The sequence below is a fragment of the Anomaloglossus baeobatrachus genome, chromosome 7, assembly GCF_048569485.1.
Source record: "Anomaloglossus baeobatrachus isolate aAnoBae1 chromosome 7, aAnoBae1.hap1, whole genome shotgun sequence".
Classification (NCBI taxonomy): Eukaryota; Metazoa; Chordata; class Amphibia; order Anura; family Aromobatidae; genus Anomaloglossus; species Anomaloglossus baeobatrachus.
Genome location: NC_134359.1, coordinates 106,166,554 through 106,193,561, shown reverse-complemented (window position 1 = coordinate 106,193,561; position 27,008 = coordinate 106,166,554). Strand labels below are relative to the sequence as shown.

The 27,008-nt window shown below is 40.4% G+C and overlaps 1 protein-coding gene across 10 annotated transcripts in view; it reads left to right on the top strand.

Annotated features, from left to right (window-relative positions):
• The window catches only part of UNC80 (unc-80 subunit of NALCN channel complex), a 288,351-nt gene that overhangs the window by 116,164 nt on the left and 145,179 nt on the right, over positions 1-27,008 (top strand). For 7 of the 10 annotated variants that reach the window (XM_075317548.1, XM_075317549.1, XM_075317547.1 and 4 more), the window contains exons 19-25: positions 3,028-3,278; positions 5,043-5,149; positions 8,854-8,913; positions 10,320-10,503; positions 17,811-17,983; positions 22,724-22,936; positions 23,719-23,890. In XM_075317548.1, the coding sequence (XP_075173663.1) occupies positions 3,028-3,278; positions 5,043-5,149; positions 8,854-8,913; positions 10,320-10,503; positions 17,811-17,983; positions 22,724-22,936; positions 23,719-23,890 (1,160 nt within the window). The remainder of the gene's footprint in view (positions 1-3,027; positions 3,279-5,042; positions 5,150-8,853; positions 8,914-10,319; positions 10,504-17,810; positions 17,984-22,723; positions 22,937-23,718; positions 23,891-27,008) is intronic. The other 3 variants (XM_075317555.1, XM_075317551.1, XM_075317556.1) reach the window with 3 other exon arrangements.

Below are 27,008 nucleotides of genomic sequence, written 5' to 3'. Positions count from 1 at the left end.
GCTGTCACTGAGCGGGGGGGCGTGTCTGACTGCAACCAATCATAGGCGCCGGTGGGCGGGGAAATTAGGGAATACGAGATTGAATAATGAGCTGCCGACATTTTCAAAAGAGGAAAAGCCGCCGGAGCAGTGTGAACGCCGTGCAGCGACGCGCTGGTGATCGGGGATCAGTGAGTATGAGAGAGGGGGAGAGACTGACCGATGGACAGAGAGAGGGACAGAGAGACCGACCGACAGAGAGAGAGAGACAGACAGAGCGACCAACTGACAGAGAAAGAGACCGAACGACCGACAGACAGAGGGAGATTCACCGACATCCACAGACAGAAATTGACCGACATGAGACTGAAAAGACCTGCGTTTTGCTTGTCAAAAAAGCATGCAGAACGCAACAAAAATGCAGTCCAAGTGCATTTTGGTTGCGTTCTGACCTACATCATTGATTTCAATGGGTGGAGAACGCAGCTACAACGCACAAAAAAAGTGACATGCTGCTTTTTTTTCCACAGTGATTTTGGGCATCCAAAACGCTGCGTTTACAAACGCAGCGTGTGCATTGTGCATTGATTTTTCGGCTTTCTCATAGACTTTGCTGGGGAAGCTGAACGCATGCAGTTACGCTGCAGTTCAAAACGCAGCTTTTCCGCGGAAAAAAAACGCAACGTGCGCACATAGCCTAAATGGGCCCTTTGCAGTTCAATAGCTCATCAAACTGACTGACTAATATGTCATTTACAGTGGCAAAAAGTTCATTGAAATGTAATTAGCTTAAAATGCCCACTAAACTAAGTTTCATATCAGCTATACTGACAACACACTAATGAAAATAGAATTATTATTATTATAGCGCCATCTATTCCATGATGCTTTACATGTAGAAAGTGGCACACAGAGTAGGAACAAGTACAATAATCATAACCAAAACAAGGCACAGACTGGTAAGAGGAGGAAACAGGACCCTGCCCGGGAGGGTTCATAGTCTACAATGGATGGGTAGGCATACAGTAGGTGAGGGTACAGATGGTCGTGCAGCGCTATATCAGACTGAGGGTTACTGCAGGTTGTAGACTTGTAGGTCATGGCTAGTGTTTTGAACTGGGCCATTAGGGCCGATTCACTAAGAGCTTGTTCACACGTTGCGTTTTTGCCTCAATTTTTCCACGTGTTTTACTGGTGCAACAAAGGGAATAAGATTTCTAAAATCTGTTCCTTATTATTTCCTTGCAGATATGAAGCAGTTTTGATTTCCATTTTTTCAGCATTTTGGCAGCATTTTTCACCCATTCAATGGGGAAAAGACACACCAAAAAAACGCATAAAAACTAGCGTATTGTACACAGAATTTTCCTGCCAAGAGACAGGTTTTTGGTGTAGATATATATGCTTCACATACTTATGTGCTTACTGCGCTACTGCGATATCGTCGGGGCCAAATCGAAAGTGACGTACATCCGGTACCGGTAACGACATTGCAACGTGTAAAGCCTAGGAGAGAAGATGAACGTGCATCAAACAGTCAAAAATCGGTGATCTGTGTCACGTCGTTCATTTTCATAATGTCGGTGCGTCCGTAGGTACGATGTTGTTTGTCGCTCCTGCAGCTCCACACATCGCTGTGTGTAAACCCGCAGGAGCGACAAACATCTCCTTACCTGCGCCCGCCATCCACCTGCAATGCGGAAGGGAGAAGGTGGGCAGGATGTTTACATCCCGCTCATCTCTGCCCCTCTGCTTCTATTGGGCGGCCGATTAGTGACATTGCGGTGATCATCACTGTGATGCCGAACGCACAGCCTCCTTAAAGGAGGGATTCTTTGGCAGTCACAGCGACGTCGCCGACCAGGTAAGTGCGTGTGAAGCTGCCGTAGCGATATTGTTCACTACGGCAGCTATCACAAGATATCGCATGTGCGACGGGGGCGGGTACTATCGCGCTCGGCATTGCTATCATCGGCTAGCGATGTCACAGCGTGCAAAGTACCCCTTAGACTGGCATTGTGCAGGCCAGTTTCAATGAAGGGCCCGCTGGAATACGATGTTTGAAGTCATTAGGAGACATACGCCCGTTATTTAACACAACACATCTTCTCCGCGACGTGTGCTTCACCAGAAATGCTACTCCAGTCAGGGACTGAAGTAGTATTTCTGGAGTGAAAAGTGCTGGGACTTTTGCTTAATTTGATAGGTGGGTGTAGCCCTTTTCTACCCAAGTTCCTCTCCATCTTCAGTGGAAAACACCAAATGTAACCAAATATTTGCCCAGCTCAAAAATAATTATGACTTTTCAAAGTTTTTTACACCAGTTTTCTAGTGTGAAAGCTTTAATGAATTGTCTCCATGTAGCCCAACATAGGGATAGTAACTTCAATCATTGTGAACACCCCACATTCTCATGCTGTTCTTCTTCACAGATAAACAGATATATAAAAAAGCAGTCAATAGGTAGTCATTTATAGTGTCTTACTCCAATTGGACTGAACTTGTTTTAATGGAACCTTCCCATTGGCAGTTTATCCTTAGGATAGGTCATCAATGTCTGATCGGTGAGGGTTGCGTCAATGTCGTTGATTAGACCACCACCGCTTGCCAGGACTTCTCGGTTACATAGTTGAATAACACAGCTCCGTGAAATTTATAGTGGGCGTATTTGGGTACTGCATATATGCCCCCTTTTGGAATCAATAGGCAGTGCCTGGCCATGACCACTATTCCGTCAACGGAGCTCCGCAACTGAATAGTTTCAGCCAGCAGCTGATCGGCGGGTGTGTCAGGTGTTGCACTTCCACTGGTTAGACATTGATGATCTAGCCTAAAAATAGGCCATCAATGTAAAATTCCCGGACTACACCTTTAACTTTGGCGCTATGACAATTGACAAGTTACCGTAATACTTTTTCTTTGCTGTGAGCGATTAACATAATATATCAATATCTTTTAAATGTTATATGTGGTACATGATATAAGTAGACTAATGTATGTTCTCTGAAAAATCATCCTTTTCTTTTGCTTTGTCTTTCTGTCCCACAGCAATGCAGATAATTTAAACGTTCACCCTGATCTGTCTCGCAGTGATGAGCAAATGCAAGGTGCAGGATTAGGCCGTAAAGATTTTTGGCGTAAGGTGTTCAAATCGCAAAGTGCCGCAAGTGACACCAGTAGTCAGTCAGAGCCCGACACCTCAGAATGCACCACAGCTCATTCTGGCAACACCAATGAGAAACGATCAAGATCCAGATCACGTCGGATATCACTACGGAAAAAACTAAAACTTCCTTTAGGTTGGTGATGATAACATATAATTGAAAAGAAACATTTTAACATTTTAATAAAATGGAATGTTTCATTTAAAAATATAGCTCTAACAAAAATTAAGAGACCACTGCAAGATTTTCGTTTTTTCTAATTTTCCTCTTTATAGGTATATTATTTAGTGAAATGAAAATTGTTCTTTAATTCTATAAACTACTGACAACGTCTCTGAATTTCCAAACAATAAATTTTGTATTTATTTTCTGAAAATGAGAAATGGTCAAAATAACAAAACAATGCATTGCTTTCAGACCTCAAATAATGCAAAGAAAACAAGTTCATAATCATTTAGAAACAACAATACTAATGTTTTAACTCAGGAAGAGTTCAGAAATCAATATTTTGTGGATTAACCATGATTTTTAATCACAGCTTTCACGCGTCTTGGCATGCTTTCCACCAGTATTTTACACTGTTTTTGGGTGACCTTATGCCACTCCTGGTGCAAAAATGTAAGCAGTTCTTCTTTGTTTGATGGCTTGTTACGATCTATCTTCCTCTTGATTACATTCGAAAGGTTTTCAATGGGGTTCAGGTCTGGAGATTGGGCTGGCCATGACAGGGTTTTGAAAGTGGTGGTCTTTCATCCACACATTGATTGACCTAGCTGTGTGGCATGGTGCATAGTCCTGCTGGAAAACTAGTCCTCAGAGTTGGGGAAGATTGCCTGAGCAGAAGGAAGCAACTGTTATTCCAGGATAACCTTGTATGCGGCTTGATTCATACTTCCTTCGCAAAGTTTAATCTGCCCAATTCCAGCCTTGCTGAAGCATCCACAGATCATCACCGATCCTCCACCAAATTTCACAGTGGGTGCAAAACACTGTCGCTGATACGCCTCTCCAGGTTTCTGTCTAACCATTAGACAACCAGGTGTTGGGCAAAGCTGAAAATTAGACTCATCAGAGAAGATTACATTACTCCAGTCCTCTATGGTCCTTCTGGTCTTTGCCAAACTTCAGCCTGGCTCTGCTTCTCATTGATGAAAGGCTTTTTTCTAGCTTTACATGACTTGAGCCCTGCCTCTAGGAGCCTGTTACGAACTGTTCTTGCCATGCACTTCACATCAGCTGCCATTTGCCATTCCTTTTGTAGGTCACTTGATGTCATCCTGCGGTTGCTGAGTGAGATTCGAATAAGATGACGGTCATCCCGGTCAGTGGAGAGTCGCTTTCGCCCTTTGCCGGTCTGTAGCTTTGTTGTCCCCAATGTCTACTGCATGACCTTGTTGTAATGGACTGCCGTCTTAGAAATTTTAAGGATGGAGGCGACATGATGCTCACGGTATCCCTCTGCTAGTAAAGTCAGAATTGAGCTCTTCTTTTCCTCACTCAAGACTTTTCAACTCCTTTGGCATGGTTAAAAGTTTTTTTTTCCATTCCTATTACTTTTGGTATAGTACTAGCATTTGTTTTGCCATCCAGCTTGTCCTATTGCAAGAGGATTGTGAAGACCACAGCATGGTTTTTTATACTTTCCATCATTAAATTAGATTAGGTTCAATTGATCACCTAATCAGAAGCGCATTAAGTAGAACGAGGTGTACTCTGGAATTCAACTGACACTGGAATGGAATGGCTGTCAGACATATATAGAAGCTGATTTTTAGAAAACTGTGCAGTGGTCTCTTAATGTTTGCCAGAGTTGTAGTTCTAGTAACACTCATTGTACTGTTCCATACATCATCCTTTCCAAATATGTACTAGTCTTGTCCTTCTGATTTTCTGTCACAGGCAATTGGTTGAAGCGTTCATCCCTCTCGGGGCTCACGGATAATGTCGAAGATCTTCTAGACATCAGCTCGGTGGACCGTTTGTCATTCATCAGACAAAGCTCTAAGGTAATTTTTCTTAATGACTGCAAATGATATTGTAAATGCCAAATTGTCTAATAGAATAAAATAATTATTGTATAATCCAATCTTCTACTGTTTTTTTTATCGGAAATTGACTTATACCAAGGGCAGCTAGAAGACTAAAGTAGTATTTTGTCTTCCAATTATATGTTTTACTATTTTTAGACAGACAATTTTCATTTTGCAGAATTATTCGGCTTATAAAAAAAGATTGTAAACAAATTTGCTCTTTTTCGTACATTCTAGTCATTTTTTCAGTAAATAATATAGTGATATCCTAAAAAAAGACTTTATTTTTGGATTCATCATTATCTACTATAAATTTTTATTTTACTTGTTTAGGTTAGGGTAAGAACTAGTGATATAACAGTGAATGGAAGGAGGTGAGGGCGAATTTTATTTTGTGGGGTTCTTTATTTCTATTTATTTATTTGTTTTCTGTTATGTTTCTATTTCTATAGTCTGTTGCTTTAAAACTTTGGAAAAGTGGTTTGAGGACTGGTATTTTGTATGTATACTGTATCTTTACATTATATTTTCATTTGTAAGGGTATGTGCGCACACTCCAGTTTTGTTCCTTTAGTGAAAAGTGCACCCTCTGGCTGAAAACCGCACCTCTGGCCAAAAAAAAAACGCATCAAAAAAAGCATGCGTTTTTTGGTGTGTTTTTGCCTGTGTTTTTGACCCTGCATTTTTTTAACATTGTCAATGGCAAAACGCAGGGGAAAATGCAGAATAGAAGTGACACGCTGCTTCTTTTTTTCTGCAACCAAAACGCAAGGCAAAAAAGAAGTAACGTGCACAGCCTTTCGGATTTCTCATAGACTTTGCTGGGGAAGGTCATACATTCAGTTTAGGACCACAAACTGCACTAAAAAAGAAGCAAAAAAAGCAGCGTACGCACAAGGCCAAACTGGGGTTTTACAATTTCAGTGACAGTGGATACTGTTAAGGCTGTACTAAGTCTAGTTAAGCCGGTGACGCACAAAAGCCTCTGACGAACCAGAATGCGGCCAATCAACGTGTATAAATAAATTAGTAGATTTTCTTGGTTCATTGTAATATATGAGGAAATTTTTATAATTTTTTTTCCCTTTGTTTCTTTCTATTTTGGGGCATCTTGGTTAGCTGCAATAGTGGAGAGATTATGCCTTTCACCATAAAGAGTAAATAATTGTACATTTTGAATGATCTGACGTTTATGGACATGGTGACATCAAATATGCTGGGTTTTTTGTGGGGTTTTTTAGAATGAGAGGTGGGATTTTAATTTTTATTTAAAATTTTTATATTTTTAGTTACATTTGAAACCATTTTTAGTACTCTTTGAGGATGTCACATGTTGGAAGACATAAAAAAAACAATGGGACAATACAAACTGGCAAATAAAGAAATTAATGCAGCAAACTAGGCCATCTAAATCCTAGATAGGAACACAGGGGTTAGTAGTGAAGGGGCCATTCTGAATTAAGCAAACGTACAAAAAATGGAGTATAGGCCACGAATACTTGTATAAACACATTAATCTTTTTTCATGCTTTGTTCCACACATGTTTATTTCCTTTGTGTGTATTGGAACAACACAAAAAATGCTGAAAAAATTCAAATTGGACATAATTTCACACATAGATGGGCCTGACAAATTTGTTGGTTCCTTTTCTATATTGTGAGTAAACATCTTTGTTTCAAGTATGTGATGCTCGTTCAAACTCACCTGTGGCACGTAACATTTGTGGGCAATCTGAAAATCACACCTGAAACCACATAAAAAGGGGAGAAGTTGACAATCTTTGGATTGTGAGTCTGTGTGCGCCACACTAAGCATGGAGAACAGAAAGAGGAGAAGACAACTATCTGAGGACTTGAGAATCAAAACTGTTGAAAAATATCAACAATCTCAAGGTTACAAGTCCATCTCAAGAGATCTTGATTTTCCTTTGGCCACAATGCACAACATAATCAAGACATTTACAACCCATAACACTGTAGCTAATCTCCCTGGATGTAGACGGCAGAGAAAAATTGATGAAAGGTTGCAATGATGAATAGTCCAGAGAGTGGATAATCAGCCCCAATCAAGTTCCAAAGAAATTCAAGCTCTCCAGCAGAATCAGGGTGCAACAGTGTCAGTGAGAACTATCCATCCATGTTTGAATTAAATTAAATACTATGACAGAAGACCCAGGAGGACTCCACTACTAACACAGTGACATGAAAAAGCTATACTGCAGTTTGCAGAAATGTAGGTTAGTAAGCCAAAATCCTTCTGGGAAAGCATCTTGTGGACAGATGAGACCAAGATAGAGCGTTTTGGTAAAGCACAGCATTCTATTGTTAACTGAAAATAGAATGGGGTCTACAAAGAAAAGGATACAGTACCTAGAGTCAAATATGGTGGTGGCTCAAAGATGTTTTGGGGTTGTTTTGCTGCCTCTGGCACTGGGTGACTGTACAATGTGAAAGGCATAATGAAATCGGAAGATTACCAAAAATTTTTGGGTGGTAATGTAGTGCCCAGTGTCAGAGAGCTGGGTTTGCATCCTAGGTCAGGGGTCTTCCAGCAGGATAATGACCCCAAACATAGTTCAAGAAGCCCCCAGAAATTGATGGAAACAAAGTGCTATGATTTCTGAAGTGGCAGAAATTAGTTTGAATCTATATCCCTTTGAACACCTATATCATATAAATCAAATAGAAAACCAGTTTTAAATGCCGCACTAAAAACCACAGATGCTGTAGATAAAGAGATTTCCTATATTTCACAGTTCTACGTGTTTCAGAGACATCTCCGTCTCCTTCCTCAGGAAAAGAAATCATATCATATACGCGTAGAACTGTGAAATAAAGGAAATCTCTTTATCTACCGCATCTGTGGTTTTTAGCGCGGCATTTAAAACCGGTTTTCTATTTGATTTATATGATAACCTGCTTTCCGGGGCCGCTGCTAAACCACATAAAACTACTCACATGCGATCATAGGGGGTTGTGACTGGCACAACCCTACCAGGTGAGTGTATCTCTTTCTGTTCTGTCTCTCTACCCTCATTATACCGGGTAAGACCCTATTGCGCTTTTTCCCCCCTACAGTTTGAACACCTATAGTGAGATCTTAATATTCCTATTGGGAGAAGGTGCCTTCAAATATGAGAGACCTGGAATAGCTAACAAAAGAAAAGTGGTCCAAATTTTCAGTTTAGAGGTGTAAGAAGCTTGTTGATATAGGAAGCAAATGATTGCAGTTATTTATTCCAAAGAGTGTGCAACCAAATATTAAGTTGAGGGTGCCAACAATTTTGCCCAGGCCATTTTTGGAGTTTAATGTGAAATTGTGTCCAATTTGCCTTTTTTTCAGTTTTTCTTTTGCGTTGTTCCAATACACATAAAGGAAATAAAAATGTATATACCACAACATGTGTAATTGCAATAATTTTCTTGGAGAAATACTTCTTTTTCTAGAGCAATTTCAAGGGGGCCAATACTTTTGACCATGACTGTATATATATATATATATATATATATATATATATATATATATATTGTGTGTCAGAAACAACTATATCATATTAGACACTAGAAATAAAGCAAATTTATTTTTTCTTGGTTCGGGGAGGGGAGCTGACATGGTTCGTCTTCTTCATAAGATTACTAGAATGCCTTCTGAACCTGTCTCCTCCTTCTCATTTGCATAGCATGCCGCTGGCAATAGGAAGAGCTTGCCAGCACAGGAGATGGGGGAGACAGATAAAAAGGTAAATAAAAATAAATATAGCAGCTAGTGCAACATACAACATTTAATTATTTGTTCCTTGACTAATGCAAATAATATAATTAACTGTACAATGCAATGTTTTTGACTTACATTATTCAAAAAAATAAAAGTTATGTTGTAAAGGGATCTGTCAGTGGAGTTTCACCCCAAAACTATTTATATGTACATGTAGGCCTTTCATAGACAAGTCCAGCAATATCTTTACCTATCCAGCCCCATCTTTGGTTACTGAAAAATCACCATTTGAATTGATATAAAAATGAGGCTGAAGAGCTCTTTGTAGATCTGAAACCTCTGTCACACCAGCTCTATTCCCCATCCAGCACCGCCCCCTCTTGCTTGACTGACAGCATATATGCTGTGTGACTTCAGGTTAAGGAGCCATCAGTCAATCTGGATGAGGCGGCACTGGGTGGAAATGGAGCTGGAGTGACAGAGGCTTCAGATCTACAAATAGTTCTTAAGCTTCTTTTGCATATAAATTTAAAAGCTAATTTCTCAGTATTGGAGGAGTGAACTAGCCATGTAAAGGCCGTGCTGGTCTTGTCTTTGAAAGAGCTACATGCACAAATAAATAGTTTGTTGTTTATTCTATTCTTATCAATATCAGTTCTTTAATCTGTTCACAGAATTACATTAAAACTTCATGGCCTGAAATCCTAGTATTACAAAATAAAAAATAATGAATTGCATGAGTATTTTACCAGTTTACAGCCTCTTTATGCTGAGAAATTATTGGTCATCGCATTAAAAAGTCCTGTATTATACTGTCAATTTTGTTTTTTGCTTGTTTTTTTATTTGTATTTTTTTTTGCAAATTGAAATTGTAGAATTGGGGTATGTGCATATGTTAAGTATTTGCTGCAGACATTTCTGCAATAAAAATGTGCCTTGGCTGGAAAAACGCATAAATGCATACATTTCTTGCTTTTTTGTGTGCCTTTTTTATGCACTTCCCATTAATTAGAATTGTGCAGAAATGCTGATAAAATTGACACGCTCCATATTCGAATCTGCAAGAAGAAAATAAGCAGCATGTGTATGAGATTTCAGAAATCACATTCCCTTTGCTGGGACAGTAAAATGTGGTAAAAACACGTGAAAAAGAAGCATGAGAAAAAAAAACGCTGCAAAAGCGCGATGTGTGAACATACCCTAAATGCTGTCTTGTGATCTGCTGTCAGGAACACATTGAGAACTGCCCAATATCTAACTGCCCCATTGAGTAATAGACATAGACTGACCGGTAATTGTGCACATATATGATGGGACCTGTTTTATAGTGTATGTTGTCCGTGTTTTTATGTCTTATATGTAGTCGTGTGTAGAACACACAAAAACTTTAAGCACTTTAACTGTTATTTCTCTGTTCACATGATCACACAGAAATTCTCATATTTCTCATTGATGAAGGTGAAATTCACAAGCGCTGTAAAGTTGTCAGAAGCCGGCCCGGGATCAGGGATGGATGGCGGCAGAGACGAAGAAGAGAATTTTTTCAAGCGTCTTGGTAAATGGCGCTCAAGCAGAAGGAATACATCCAGGCTTCATCACACAGAAGAAAAAGATGGTTAGATATCAGGGTTCTCTTTTTCTGTTCCTTTGCGATTATTTTACCTTCTTTCTTTGATTTTTAACACTTTTGCTGCTGAGGTGACTTGCAATGGATTCCTGAACAGTTCACTGCAACCTCCTTCCTTAGCAAAACAAAACCCATAACAATTCCTACTTCTCATAATATTCCTATCTAATTCAACAGTGACTTATCCATTCTATTCATCTCTCCTTTTTCTTTTCTTTATTTCCCTAACTTCTTCATATACTAATAAAACTTAAAAAATAACGTAGGTGCTTTGTTTGGAAAGCATCCTTATTTGACTTCTTAAAGTGTAGGTGGTCATTTTGTCAGCTGGTTGCAAATGTCACAAAAAATGTGTGACATAATTGCAGTGTTGTCACTAATTCCACTTAATATGCAAATTGTTTCTTCACAGAGGAAGAGGACCTGAAGTCTAGTGCCAGTTATTGGACATAGCAATCCTAAAAGTCAGTATTGACCCTTTGCCACATGACTTAAGGGGGCTTTACACGCTGCGACATCGCTAATGCGAACTCGTTGGGGTCACGGAATTGGTGACGCACATCCGGCCGCATTAGCGATGCCGTTGCGTGTGACACCTATGAGCGATTTTGCATCGTCGCAAAAACGTGCAAAATCGCTCATTGGTGACATGGGGGTCAATTCTCAAAAATCGTTACTGCAGCAGTAACGAAGTTGTTCCTCGTTCCTGTGGCAGCACACATCGCTGCGTGTGACACCGCAGGAACGAGGGACCTCTCCTTACCTGCCTCCCGGCCGCTATGTGGAAGGAAGGAGGTGGGTGGGATGTTACGTCCCGCTCATCTCCGCCCCTCCGCTTCTATTGGGCGGCGGTTCAGTGACGCAGGTGTGACGTCGCTGTGACGCTGAACGAACTGCCCCCTTAGAAAGGAGGCGGTTCGCCGGTCACAGCGACGTCGCCGGGCAGGTAAGTAGTGTGACGGGTCTGGGCGATGTTGTGTGGCACGGGCAGCGATTTGCCCGTGTCGCACAACAGATGGGGGAGGGTACCCACGCTAGCGATATCGGTACCGATATCGCAGCGTGTAAAGCGGCCTTTATTATAAAAGCCAAACTATAATCTCAATATGCAGACATGGGTTTTGGTGTGTTGCCCTTCCTCAGTGCATAAAATGATATCTTATTTAGCTATATGAGAACTTTGACTGGGGTCTAAGGGGTAACGCTTCCCCTTATGGTTTGGCTTCTACCCTAAGTGATGTGGCAAGGCTCGTTATTTACTTTTAGGATTGCTACCTCCAATAGATGGCACTAAAGTTCAAGTCCTTTTCCTTTTTGAAGAGACAATTTTCACATTTAAATTCCCAGAGGAGCACTGCATGGCTTATAAGCCTCCTTACCCTGGAATCCCAAACATGTCACTCTCCATAAAGAGAAACATTAGTTCTTAGACCATAATTCCATTTAAGCACATAAGCACACCTATAGACAAAGACATATGAAGGTTTTCATCAAGAAAGCAATAGACACTGGCATGCTCATGAACATATATGCAAGTGCCGGTCACAATTATTGACAGTAAAACCTCCTAAAAATCTCAACTGCAGTGTACCCGAGTGCTAGACACATACCTCATTTACGCAAATAAAAGGACAAACCACATGCACCTTAACACTACCAGCTGCATGCCACCTTAAAGCACCACTCCAGCAGGATGGTTCAGCACTGAAGTGGCAATTTTAATCTAAGCCTCCTGCCCCCAAGTCTTATACTCACCTTCCAGAAGCTTCACCTTTTACCAACGCCGTTCCGGTACTGTGGTACTGTGGAGCAGTGTTGGTAAAAGGTGAAGCTGCCAAAGTTACTCATGACTGTAACTTCTGACAGCCCGTAAGTCAGAAGTTACATCACAAGCTCCCAATGCATCTTTATGAGAGCCAGAACGAAGGCGGGGAAGAACGGGGCTCTCATAGACTTGTATTGATTTGTGAATTTCGGCGCGCTCCATGAAACAGTGGAGCTGCCAGTAAGTCACAAATCGCTGGTGACTGACTGGAGTGGCGGCTATAAAAGATGAAGCCGTCAGAAGGTGAGTATAATTCCGGGGCCAGGGGACTTGTATTTAAAGCACCACTCCAGAGTGCAATAAAAAAAATGCTGGAGTGTTGCTTTAACCCTAGAACGCGCAACCATAGAAATCTACCATAGAAAACAAGTAACCTAGCAGGCCTACGAGGCCCCAGGTATGCGTTCTAGAGTTAACAGTGCCATTCAGTTGCCTCCTAACTGTGCCAAGCAAATGCCCCATTACAGTACCAAAGAGTAAATACTTGGCACTCAAATAGTTGAATAAATTGGTATTTTATTGAGTAAACGTGACCAGATACAGCACAGAGGTTTTGGTCTAACATACACCTTCATCGGTGTGCGGTGTAAATGGTCTGCTCAGCTTGTGAGTGAAAGTAGCTCTGGTGTAGATCACAAGCTGAGCAGACCAATTACACTGCACACTGATGAAGGTCTATGTTAGACTGAAATGCCTGTGCTATATTTGGTCACGCTTACTCAATAAAATACCAGTTTATTCAATTATTTGAGTGCCAAGTATTTGCTCTTTGCTACATACGGAGCTGGATCCTACTTAAGCACCTACCACACAGAAGTGCCGTGTTTATCCACAGCATTACAGTACCAGACTTGTTCCCCTTTAATAGTGCAGCTTCATGTCCAAAAGTATTGGATCCAAGGTATAGACCCTGAAACTTTCCCACTTCAATACTCCCATTTCTATACAAATATTTATCATATCCTCCAAAATGACTGCCTGCACTATGACCCAGCATGAGATAACATTAGAAATCACTATTGGAATTTTACCAAAGAGCATGTAACTATGACCTTCCATCACATAACCTCTTCCCATCACACAGCATGCTTCCTTTGTTCCAACCGCACCTTTTTTTATTAAAGATTTGGAGTTTCATGTTCCCAAAATGACATTGCTAAGTCAATTCCATGCATTATGGACTCGCAATCCATACTACTTTTTAGTTTTCTATTTTATAGAAGTATATTTTTGTTAATACTTCAAAACATTTAATGAGATGAAAATCCCACCCAGATACCTTGTTTCAATTATCTATTTTCTTCTGTGTTTGCATGATCAGCATTTGCATAACCATTTCCAAATAAGACACTGTCCTTTTTGCATCAGCACTATTAGGGTTTAATTGAAATGTATGGTTATACAGGACTCATCAAAGCCTATATCAATGTATGAATGTTTTCAATACCAACTAGTGATGTTGGGTGGCAGTAGTTTAATTCTTATTTGCCAAGAACATTGAAAAATATACTTTCTTAGAGGATAAGATCTCAGTGATCTGCTGTGTACCCTGTTTAATTATTACACACTAAGATAAATGACTATGTTCATCCATCGTAGAGTCAGCACTGGGTACACTGCCCTTGTTGTCATTGTCATAAGCTATAGAGATTCTCATTTTGGCAGATGACGGTTGTGATGGAGCTGACCTCAGGACAATGCCTTTGGCTGCATTCCATCTCTGTCTCTCTGCTCATGTGGTGCTGTGCTGTGTGAAGTGTTGTAATCTGCTGGACATTTGTTCTATTAGCCGTTATTTTTTCTATCAGGCCAATGTTGTGCAAAGGAGATAAGGACTAAAATTCAAATAAACCTTAAGAAATGAGATGAACCAGCTGATTCCAATGCAATGTTAAGACAACCGCAATATATGATATCTTCATTGCTATTGTCATTTTCAATATTGTTGTGCTATATGTATATTGTAAAAAAAAGACCTTATCATTGAATCAATGAGTATAAATAGATATTTATAGCCAAGAAAAGGGATATTTACACGACCAAAAGGTATTTTAGAGGGTTATAAGACATTAGTTTCACATTACTTTTTTAGTATAAGGCCTAAAACACACCGCATGAAAATCGGAGCGAGTGAAATGCAATGTTTTATCGCATTCCACTCGGACCAATATTAGTCTATGTGCCAGCACCCATAAGCGATTATTTTCTCAGCCCTAATCGGACCGAGAAAACAATCGCAACATGCTGCGACTGTAATGCGTTCCTTTTTTCTCTTGCACCCACTAAAGTCTATGAGGTGAGAGAAAAATCGCACTGCACTCGCGATACACTGGTGTACTGGGCGAGAATGGCAATAGCCGGCAATGGAGAAGAGAGGGAGATAAATCCCTCCGTCTCCTCAGCAGCACCGGCCTGCCCCTCAGCACCGTCCCTCCCCTCCTCAGCGCCGGCCTGCCCCCAGCAGCTGATGTACGATCGCATGATCGGACCTCAGTCGCAGTGACACTCGGCTCATGCTGTGCTGTCAGTGTGAGACGAGTGTCATGTGAGGATTGCACTAGTACCCCGTATGGCCCCGGCCTTAAGGTAGATTCTATATTCTCTGATTGTGTAGAAAAAGCATTTACTAGTAGTAGAGTTTGCACCACTGTCCCTTCAGTTACAGGACTCTGGGGATTCTCAAATCGTCTCTTGAGCAGCTCAGACCTATGCAGTCTCCTTTATTCCTTGTTGCTTGAGTAGAAGATGCTCCTCCTTGAATGACAATGATCTAAGAGCTCTATCCTGCTACAATACATTAAAGGGGATCTGTCAACAGGTTTTTGCTGCTGCATCTGTAAGCAGTGCAATGAGACCCTGATTCCAGCAATTTGTCAGTTACTGAGATGTTTGGTGTCATTTTGATAAAATCATTGTTTTCTCTGCTGCAGATCTAGCAGTAATTTGAATGTAGAGCTCCATAACCCTGCCCACACCACTGATTGGCAGCTTTCTGCCCATATATATCAGTGGTGTAAGTGGGGTTATATAGAGCTCATGAATATGCTTGACTACCTGGCAGCAGGCCAAGTAGTCATTTAATGATTATCTCCTGCTGATTAAATAGTGATTTTATCAAAACTACATCAATGGAATCAGAGTCTCTGTCTCTATGTTATGCTGCTCTAAGATTAAGGTGCAAAAACCTGGTGACAGATTCCCTTTAATAGTCTATCAGTGTTTGTTCTGAGTCTACACTGTTATCACTGTATAAACATATAGCGGTAATAGTACCTTTGAACAAGCATAGGGCTCAGGAAAGTGAGAGCAGTGATTAGGAAAACTGCTCTGAAGTCTGATGGTGGGGGATTGGGGCTGGCAGGTTTCAGGACTGACAACAGCTCAGGAGCCAAATGGTAGAGGGAGGAAGGTGAGCAACTAAGGGTACCTTCACACTTAGCGATGCAGCAGCGATCCGACCAGCGATCTGACCTGGTCAGGATCGCTGCTGCATCGCTACATGGTCGCTGGTGAGCTGTCAAACAGGCAGATCTCACCAGCGACCAGTGAACAGCCCCCAGCCAGCAGCGACGTGCAAGCGACGCTGCGCTTGCACGGAGCTGCCGTCTGGAAGCTGCGGAGACTGGTAACTAAGGTAAACATCGGGTATGGTTACCCGATGTTTACGTTAGTTACCAGCGCACAGCTGTGTGTGCAGGGAGCAGGGAGCCGCGCACACTGAGCGCTGGCTCCTTGCTCTCCTACCATAGCTACAGTACACATCGGGTTAATTAACCCGATGTGTACAGCAGCTACATGTGCAGAGAGCCGGAGCCGGCAGCACAGGCAGCGTGAGAGCTGCAGAGGCTCGTAACTAAGGTAAATATCGGGTAACCACCTTGGTTACCCGATGTTTATCTTGGATACAGCTTACCTCAGCTGTCAGATGCCGGCTCCTGCTCCCTGCTCGCTTCATTTGTCGCTCTCTCGCTGTCACACACAGCGATCTGTGTGTCACAGCGGGAGAGCGGCTTTGAAGAAAACGAACCAGGGCTGTGTGTAACGAGCAGCGATCTCGCAGCAGGGGCCAGATCGCTGCTCATTGTCACACACAGCGAGATCGCTAATGAGGTCACTGCTGCGTCACAAAAAGCGTGACTCAGCAGCGATCTCGGCAGCGAGCTCGCTGTGTGTGAAGCACCCCTTAGTTAACTGCTGCATAGGAATCATCGGGCTGGAGAAAAGTGACTAGGAAGTTAGAAATGAATTCTTCTGTAACTATTGCACTCTAGTGGCCAAACTCCTTGGAATCAAGCTGTACACTATGTAAGATAAAAGCTCAGTAGAAGAATGATGTTTAATAGAAAACAGCAGGTCAATTGCAAACTTGCTTATTTTCATGATGTCTAAGTAACTAAAGCATTATAATGACATGTGAATTCCCCTTTCAGTGTCATCAATGGAGCAATCAGTGATAAGCATATTAATAGGAGACAGTTCTATTGAAAGGAGGACAACCCTATTAACATACTTAATCTAATTAATTTTGATATGCCAAAACAATGAACTATGTATAAATATGTATTCAGTACACCAGACGTACAAATGTGCTTCAGCTTAGAAGATTCTGATCAGATGCTTAACTCATAAATCCTGAATCTCTGAATCCAGATCTGAAATCTGTAAAAGAGCCTTTAGTTGTCAGGTGGTATTTCTACTAGTGACTTTGAGCTTATTTTCCCTAAGGCCACAAAAGCTAGACTATATTAATCTGAATCATATGGACATAAGCCAGAAATTGCAGTCGTAATTAATCTGCTTATTGACACTTATTAATATTCGAATTTTCAAGCACAATTTAGCTTTACATGTTTTATTCCTGGAGTCTCCATCTGCTATTTTTTTTATATAGATATAATCCATTAGCAGTTTAAGACTCTTACGTAAAAGGTGTTCATTTAGTCAAGATGAATATATTTCCAAATAGCAGTGTTGATGAGCAGATTATCTAAACCGAGTACTCCTCCTCCCGATTTGTCAGGAACATGACTTAATTACATGTGCTTCATTTTCAGCCAAACTGAAATTAGAATAATGCATTAATTTACTTAAGATATTCCACACCCTGATCTAGATATACAACAATTATGATGATTATTTGGTGTTACTAGTGATGATTTAATTGTCTCATTATCCGAGCAGATATATACAGAAATGATGATTATCTGAATTTGTTTCCATATTTTACATGGGACTCTCCCCCCACATATCTAATGAGAGGTGCGTGGAATACCTTGATAGATCATTGTCTGTACATGTCACCATAATATGCTGGGTGTTGTGGGTGATACCACCATGTTCGCTTAGCTTCAGACCACACATTAGAATAGAGCGCTGGGGTTATCTAATGTAATGGAGTTCTCAAATGGCTCTTTTATTTGTGAGATCTTGTGCTTTTCCCCCTCTTTCGTCCTACCTTTACCTTCTGCAGGATGTCATAGCTTTGATGACCATGGTGCCACCAATCAGGAATCTGGGAAAGGCAAAAATGTGGTCAACTTGGGAGCAATAAGACAAGGGATGAAACGGTTCCAGTTCTTGCTTAACTGCTGTGAACCAGGAACCATACCTGATGCTTCTATTTTGGCTGCAGCTTTAGATTTGGTAAGCAAGAATCTAAGTCTCCGAGCCTTGATTTTACAGATGAATGGTTCTGGTTCATTGACAGATATAAATCTAATCGGTAATTATTTTCACCATAAAGTTTTCAGGAGATCTCCCTTTTGCTACTTAATGTATTTGCTTTCATTTCTATTTTCTGTTAATTTCTGTAATTCTTCAAATTTGTAAAATATGTTGCATCCTGTATACTTTGGTGTTGTGTGATGTAAACTTTTTGGCCTTAAGGTGGCGTTACACGCTACGGTTTATCTGACGATATGTTGTCGGGGTCACGGATTCCGTGACGCACATCCGGCACCGTTAGCAACGTCATTGCGCGTGACACCTACGTGCGACTCCGAACGATCGCAAATAGGTTGAAAATCGTTGATCGTTAACACGTCGTTCACTTTCAAAATATTGTTCATCGTTTGGAACGCAGCAGACATATTGGTACGTTTGACACCCTGCCAACGACGAACAACATCAACACGACCGCCTTGGTTAAAAAATATATTGCTGAACGATTTTGCGTCGCTTGTGCGATCGTTACGTGTGACCGCTAATAAACCACCTATGTGCGATCTTGGCAAATCGTAACTACGATCTGGGCGTGTCACATCGCTCATGAGATCGTTAGATAAATCGTAGCGTGTAAAGCGGCCTTAATGCATACATACGGTATATTTTGGACTGTTGTACAAAATTTTTAAAAAGAAAAAGTCTTGCTGAAAAGTCCCTACATATACTAGTCCACAGTCATAAGCAACCTCGTAGGATGAGACCTCATAACTATGTTTGTAAGGATCAGGCCTAAGGGGAAAACCTTTCTCCTTGCGGAGACTGACAAACCAATCTGGCTGCCAGTGAGAAGTCGTATAGCTGCAATACTCCTATGGGAAATATGGTTTGTCAGTCTCCGCAAGGAGAAACGTTTTCCCCTTAGACCCCATTATAGCTTCTCAAACAGCCAGATCAGATCTCATACTTTACACTGACGAGGGGTAATCACCACAAAACACTGTCTCTGCAAATTGAGGTTCTAATCTAGCATAAATCCTAATTCATATGACAAGGCTCATTGGAGAGTCACTTTTGACTTTTAGGATTGCTACCTCCAATAGGTAGCACTAGAGTTTGTCTCCTTCCCACTTGAAGAGACAATTTGCATAAGGATCACACAAAACACTCATAAAATGCTCTGCCTGATCATTGAGAGAACTATACAGTTCCCCTTCCTATTGTCTGACAGTGATCTCTATGATTGTCGGATAGGAGAAAAAGATCAGTGTGGTACATGCAGCTACTTATAGTCACCAAGTTTTACCTCTTCCTGCCAACAAAGATTTTCATGATCAATGCAGGGTGGAATCTGAATGCAAGGTACACATCAGTTTAGCTTCCTGAACACATCCCTGAGACCTGGGAAAGCAAGTTAACCATCAGTCCAGCTAAAGTATAGAGTACAATTCTTTTTAAAATTGGCAACTAAATGGCGATACTGCCACCTGTAAATCCTGATTATGGCACACTTGTGGTTCAATTTGTGGTTAATAATACTGTGCTTCCCCCCCAAAAAAGCCCTAATCTAAGAAAAACCCTGGTTTAGTCAGGGCCATCGTTGGGGGGGGGCCGCAAACCGGGTAATAGCTCAGGGCCCTCACTCTCTTTTGGGCCCCCAGCATTTTTATTCTGCGGGTAAGGCTGCTTAAGAACCTTTGGCGACATCACGGTCATGTGACCATAATGACACCAAAGGTCCTTTAACTGCTGGAGTCTAAAGGAACTGAGGAGGAGACAGGTTGGTATGTATAGTATCTGCAGTGTGTGTTTATGCATGTGTGTATACTAGTGTATATATATATATATATACATACGTATGTGCAGTGAGTGTGTGTGTGTATATAAACACTTACTTGCGCAGTGTGTATATACATGTATAAGTGCAGTGTGTGTATATAAATACGTGTTTGTGCAGTGTGTGTATATACATGTGTTTGTGCAGTGTGTGTATGTGCATGTGCAGTATGTGTATGTGCAGTGTGTGTATATAAATACGTGTTTGTGCAGTGTGTGTATATTTACATGTGTATGTGCAGTGCATGTGCGATGATGTGATTTTATTTGAACAAATAAAGATTTTGCACATGAAGGTCAGGTCCATTATTAATATAAGGATTATATACAAAATAGAATGTACATGAACTGTATCCTTGTTTCTGTCCTCTTAACCTGGTCTTAATTTATGCAACCCTCCATTTCTTGCAATAGATGTTTGGCAAACTCTTCATCATTGACTGTTGCAATTTGTGGTTATTTTCAGCTTTTCATCGTCTGGTTCATTCTTCTCCATTTGTGATTTGTGTCTGTGTCCTGTGATTCCATCTCTATTCATTATCTCATATCTTCACCTTTTTCTTGTCTCTTCTTCAGCCACCAGGTAAGATAAAACACAAATAGGCAACTGCAAGGAGGCGGGATGTTTTTTTTCTCTTATATGCACAGTTCACCTCATTGTTGACTGAATGACATTGATATAGAGAATGACTTCACTGTATACATAGAGAGACCTTTACCTAATATGCTTTATACAGACTTTTCACTTGTTGCTTTAATTTAAACTGAGTTCTTCCTCCAATTTCCGCAGCTATACTGATTGTAGAACAGTTTTCCTTTTTTATTTGTCAGTGCCCCTCCGTTCCAAAGTTATACTCCCCAGTAATAAACAGTGCCCAATATGCAAATTTTTCTTTCAACCAACTGGGTGTATGCCACAGAACTTGTCTATTGTCATTTGCCTTTTGACGCTAGCCAGTCAAAGTATGGCCCTGTCATAGAGCAGAAAAGACAAAAAAACACAAAGAAGGGAATAGCTGCAGCTTTTCTCAGCTTGATCTTGTTAGTCGAGATTTGTCCTGCCTGACCACTAGAGATGAGTGAACCTGAGGTTCGGTGTAGACTTTACAAACAAAACAGAGTTCAGATTCAGAGTTCAGGCGCTTTACACATGAACATCACTCATGCAAGCGTTGCTCTACTAGGGTACACTCAGTGCTTAGCCCAGTGTGAGCCACTTGCAGTGTTTGAGTTGATACACACGGCACTTCTGGGGTGGTGCTGAAGTAGGGTCCATAACCGTCTTAAGTAGATGTAGAGACTTGGCACTCAAGATAAATGTGAATAGTGGTCTTTTATTAAGAAGAACTTGTAGGCCCAGCACAAGCACAGATGTTTCAGTCAAAGATTTTCATGTGGCATTGCCACATAAACAGCAGTGAACCCCGCGTCATACCTCACTACGCCAGTTGCCAAGTTGCTACACATTCTGAGGACCCCCTGCACGCACACTAATGAAGGTCTTTGACCGAAACGTCTGTGCTTGTGCTGGTCCTACAAGTTCTTCTCAATAAAATACCACTGTTCACATTTATATTGAGTGCCAAGTTTCTACATCTGCTTGCAGTGTTTGAATGGCTCACACTGGGGGTAACAACAGCATTATCCGATGTAGTCTGCACGAAACAAAAAAATTGGAAAAACTCCTACCACCCACCCCTGGAAGTGTTCTGTTTATGGTTGACTGCGTGTGGGTGAAGACTCGAACTGCCCATTAGTGACTTCAATTGGGGTTTAGTCGAGTCTGGGTCCCAAACTGAACTTCATCTAAAGTCTGGATGAACCTGTCAAACCGAACTTCAACGGGTCTGCTCATCTCTAATGACCACGCTAAGAACTCTTCAGTTTCTGCTTCCTTCCCTACTACTGGAGAACCAGGGCACAGGAGAGCATTAGTACTTCACCTTTATTACACTTTGGTCAGTCCTCCAGTGATTCTACTCTTTTGTGTTAAACTATGCTTTAGAACTAGATGCAAAAGCTAAACATTTGGTGAGGCTAGCCATAGAAACTATAAAGCTTTTGACTGAATTCCCATTCAGCCTTTTTGCCAACTCTTCCTTATATTCACGTGTTTCCTTTAGGGAGGTGAAAGTAATCCACAGCCAGAAACTTTGTTCTCATCAAGATCAATATAGTTAAGCCATTGAAATGTCACAGCCTGATCTTTCTCTGTATAGACATCTAACATCAGGGGATAGTTGGGAGTCATTAAGGAATGCCAAAGCTCGTCATTAATTAGATGAGCTGTGGTGTCACACTCCGCACCCCGCCTCCTTCCCTCTCCAGCTTTTCACATTTTGGCACAGCTAGGAGAAACTGGTGAAAAGACAGAAAAAGTTGGAAAAATTTTGCATCAAAATTTTGAGACTTTTCAAAGCTGTTACTGCACTTTATTTTGGCTTTAAAGCTTTGATAAATCTGGGTCATTGTCCTCAGAAATGTTTCCTGAGTTTTTAAATAGGAGTGCCTATTCACAGGTTGTTCACTGTTCTACAGAGTCATAGGCATCCTCTTATTTCCCATTTCATCAAATATTGAAAAGTTGTATTTAAAGAAAGAGAACCTCATTTTGACAAGTCCAAATAGCAATTGACTGCAACATTATTGTGACTGCTGGACTCTTTAATTCCCGTGCATGTTTCACATGAAACAACAAATTATGAAACCGCAAAATCATGCTAGTCCAGTGCAGCCATCATTCTGCAAATTATAATGTAGACTGTACGCTATTTAGACAGTTTCTGAATGCTTTTTACATATGCAATGCCTATAACTTTACATCGTATAATGTATGCTTGTTTTAGGAGCTTTGATATTCTCTTAATGTTCTTCTGCCTGTGGTAGGAAGCTCCTGTGGTGGCCAGGGCAGCCCTCTTCCTTGAATGTGCCCGCTTTGTACACCGATGTAACAGGGGAAATTGGCCAGAATGGATGAAGGGACATCATGTGAACATTGCCAAAAAAGGCCTGTCACGAGGGCGTTCCCCTATTGTGGGCAATAAACGAAACCAGAAGCTGCAGTGGAATGCAGCCAAGCTATTCTACCAATGGGGAGATGTAAGTTGGTATTTTTAGTTGCTGCTTTTTCTATCCAGACAGTTCTGTCTCTGGTAAGTTTACACATGCTTTACTACATAATTAAACAGGACCAGGGTTACTTATCGGTAAGTTTGTATAACATCTATGTGAATAAAGAGTGAAATAATTGACAGGAGAATTTGTTATTTATCAATCAAAGAATCTGCTCCCGTTGAAGACTTTATTCTCATATATGAGGAGACCACTTAATAGCACCTTTCAAAAGCAAAATATAAGTGTCTGATGTCCCATAATTACATGTCTTTTTATAGCTATACATTCAAAGGAACAGCTGCAAACAATCCTTAAAACATAAATCCCTTAATTCCCAGCTCACCAAATAAGGAATTTGTAACCATTATCTATTCTAGGATAAGACTTTGGCTGTTAATAAATCTTTATCTTCTGCTTTTTTACGCAGACAAGAGAAGCGTAGACAAACAAAGCCTGGACAATAGCTAATACGCCCTGTCTTCATATATAAGCAGATACAGAATAACGAGTACAGAGAACTACAATTACTTATAATATCCAGCTATTAAATGAGACTAAAATTCCTATAACACTACTTATAATGACTACAGACTATTGAATATTAATATGAGATTAAAATTCTTATAACAATAATAATTAGAAGCACGTAGTATTCATGCCACCATATTGTATGAGTGGTCATGTGACATCACTTTGGCAGCTTAAAATCTACAAGTAGGGATTTTATTTTTATAATTACTAGATATATATAATTAATCATTTTTCAGGTGATAGGTGCCCGCCTTAATGAGATTTGTCACAGTGAGAGTGAAAGTCCTGCCAATCTGCTGGGACTTATCTATGATGAAGAAACCAAGAGAAGGCTGAGGAAAGAGGATGAGGAAGAAGACTTTTTAGATGACAGTAAGGAGAATCCCTTTACTACAAGAAACCCTGCTTGTAAGGAACTCTGCTTTAGGAGCACTCTATTTTCTTTCTTTCACTTGATAATTCTTGCTTGGATATTTTAAACAGGTTTATCACCTGTTCCTTGCATCTCACATCAGATCAGCCACCCAAGTGTTTTTTATGCTGGGTCAGGAAGTATTTAAGAAAAGGATCTTGAGGGACTCTTGACCTAGTATAAAGGCCCTGGTATGGCTAGATGGTAAGGAGTGACCAAGATGCAGGTGGCAATCCTACACAGGCTGTATGCACAGAACTTTTTGCACGTGCCTTTGGTAGACAGAGTAATAGAGGCGGCCCCCAAAGCTTATCCTTGGATATCATACTGAGGTAAAGTTTTCTAAACTCTTTTATCTATCTTTGCTGATTTTTTATGTATAATCTAGAAAAGAAACTGGAAATTGTTGGGTTTTATAGAAAATAGAAATGACTGATCATGATGTTACTATTGTAGATAAGCTTCAAAAACTATGATTTTTACCATACATTTTTACAATTTATTAGACTATAACCACAAATTGTCTATTTTTTTACCCAACAATCTCTAGGCAAAAAGCAGTGGCTAATTTTTAGAGTTTGCCCAAAAATTATATTGGAGAGCTATATGACATTGCTCTACAATGTTTCTGCGATCTTTATTTCTCAAACCAAATGGAATAAAGATTGCAATATAAATTTTCCATAGCTTCTGCATTCCCCTAACCTGAAGTGCAGCATCTGTTTGTGTCCAGATGGGTCTATACTGTGTGCCTTATTGCTCTGTGGAAAATACTATGTTCTACGTCTTCAAGGCTCTTTTTTTTCTGTGCAGTCTGTCTCCACATATTTCCAAGGAATTATGTTTCAATGTCTTAATCTTTTAGACCAAAAGTTTTATCACGAAAAAAAAAATACAAATAGTGAAAAAAAACCTGAACATAAAAATAAAGCAAAAAATAATAAGAAAAAAATATATTATACATAATACCTTGGCCATATGTGTGCTAACAGGTCAACGTATCTGACTCGAAAATGGCCTGAATGTCACCATTTTCTAGTTAGCATTGATTTCTAGATTAAAGTAATAAAAAGCTTATGCAATGTTACAACACAAGGTTTGTGCTTACTTTAACTGACAAAATAATTTGTTTATTGGCTTTCAAAAGAAAAAAAAAAAGAACAATCCAAAAATGAATAAGTATGATCTGGATGTTTTAGCAAATTTTCATCATTCCTGTTACACTTCAAATAAAGTGTTGATTTTTTGTATTAAATAGATTTACTTTATTTTGTATGTAAAAGGGTGGCCTAGCATATACATTTTTTTTAAATGCTCATATGTGGGTTAAAGAAACAGACACTTACTGCCACTGATTCCCCATGGTTACTGTTTGAGCTTTCTTCCCTCCCTGATTCCCTCTCCACATAGGGAAAATGGGAGGAAATGCCCAGTCATCACTGATACAGCTGGTATTATGGTACCAGTATTCCACTATTCCACAAGAGAGGCACAAAATTCATATCAATTTTTATATTTTTGCAAAATATTTGAATCTTGACTAAAGTTAAATAATGATAACAGTATCAATATTTTATGTCATATAGCTTTATATGGATATCCCAGAAAACACAAATATAGCTTACCTGTTATGATTCAGTGACTGCGGAGGATCAGAAAAAGGACAAAAACTCGGATACCTAAAAAATAACCAGAGTGGCTGGAACTGTAACGGACTTCAGACCTAATACTGACACACAAATAGAAGTAGCAGTGGGGCGTGCCTACGATGACCTGGTCGCCTCAACACAGCCAGTGAACTAAATATTCTTACAGAGAGAAATATTAGAAAAGCTAATCTGCCTCAGAGTAGTCCCCAAAGATATAGATAGCCCCCCACATGTAAAGACTATGGTGATATAAGAAAACAGAATACGTAGCTAGAGAACAGATTCAGCAAAGATGAGGCCCAAACTATCTGCATAGGAAAGGATAAGAAGGAGTACTGTCTGCAGCTGCAAAAACCCTAGTAACTACCACCACGCCTGATATGGAAAAATACTGAACCTACACAGGCTTTCCCCCACTATATCAGTACTCTGGTGTTACTGGGATCCAAGAAAAACACTGATATAGAGGAGGGACTGAATTTAGTACCAAGCATGACAAAACACAATATATAGAAGAGCAAGGTACAGCAGAGAATGATCCAACTCCACCAAGAACTCCACACAGGCAAAATAACAAGAAAGTGGAAACCATAAGCAAAGGTACAAAGACCAACTTATCTGAGAGGAGTTCTGGTAGACACAGAGAAAAGGGCTGGTTTCAGAATGTCCTTAGCACACAGGAGACACATTGAGCACCTGCAAGGAACAGGCGGAAACTACTCAGTTATATAGGCCTAATCCGAATGGCCTGATTGCAAATCTTCCTCAGTTGTCTGGTTCCCATTCAGCCCGTCAACTGCACAACCAGCACTGATCACAAGAGGGAGCCCCAAACTGGAATCTAATTCAAATGTATTCACAACACTTACCTATAAAAACACTGGATTTGCTCTAATTTTTCAATATTTTGTCTCCTTAAATGCGGTCCCCAAAAACTGATCTCAGGGTCTATGGCTGCAATGACAGCAGTAGGAGAATGTTTTGGGTTCTATGATTTGCTCTATGAGTTCTCGTTATGTTGGGCCTGGATCACATGCACCTACCAAATGGAAATTATTGTAAAAGCTCACCCCCATCTATCAATACAGCGCAAGTGTATGTCAACAATTTCAATTTATAAAAAAATTGTGACAACGGGTTCTAATTAATGTTTCCCTGAAAATTAGACTGTCTTATATTATTTTTTCCCCCAAAAAATGGGCTAGGGCTTATTTTCAGAGTAGGTCTTATTTTTGGGGAAACACGGTTTGGGGATAAGTTTACTCCCCCAAAAAAGTAGACCCCACAGGAGAATCACACTTACCAGACCCTGGATATCTCCTTTGTTGTTAGGCCCCCCTGCATTCCACAGCAGTCACTCTCAGGTCCCTCTGCATTCTATAGTGATTTCTTCCAGGTCCTTTTTTGTTCCACAGTGTTCGCTCCCAGGTCTCCCTGCGTTTTACAGAGGTCGCTCCCAGTTCAA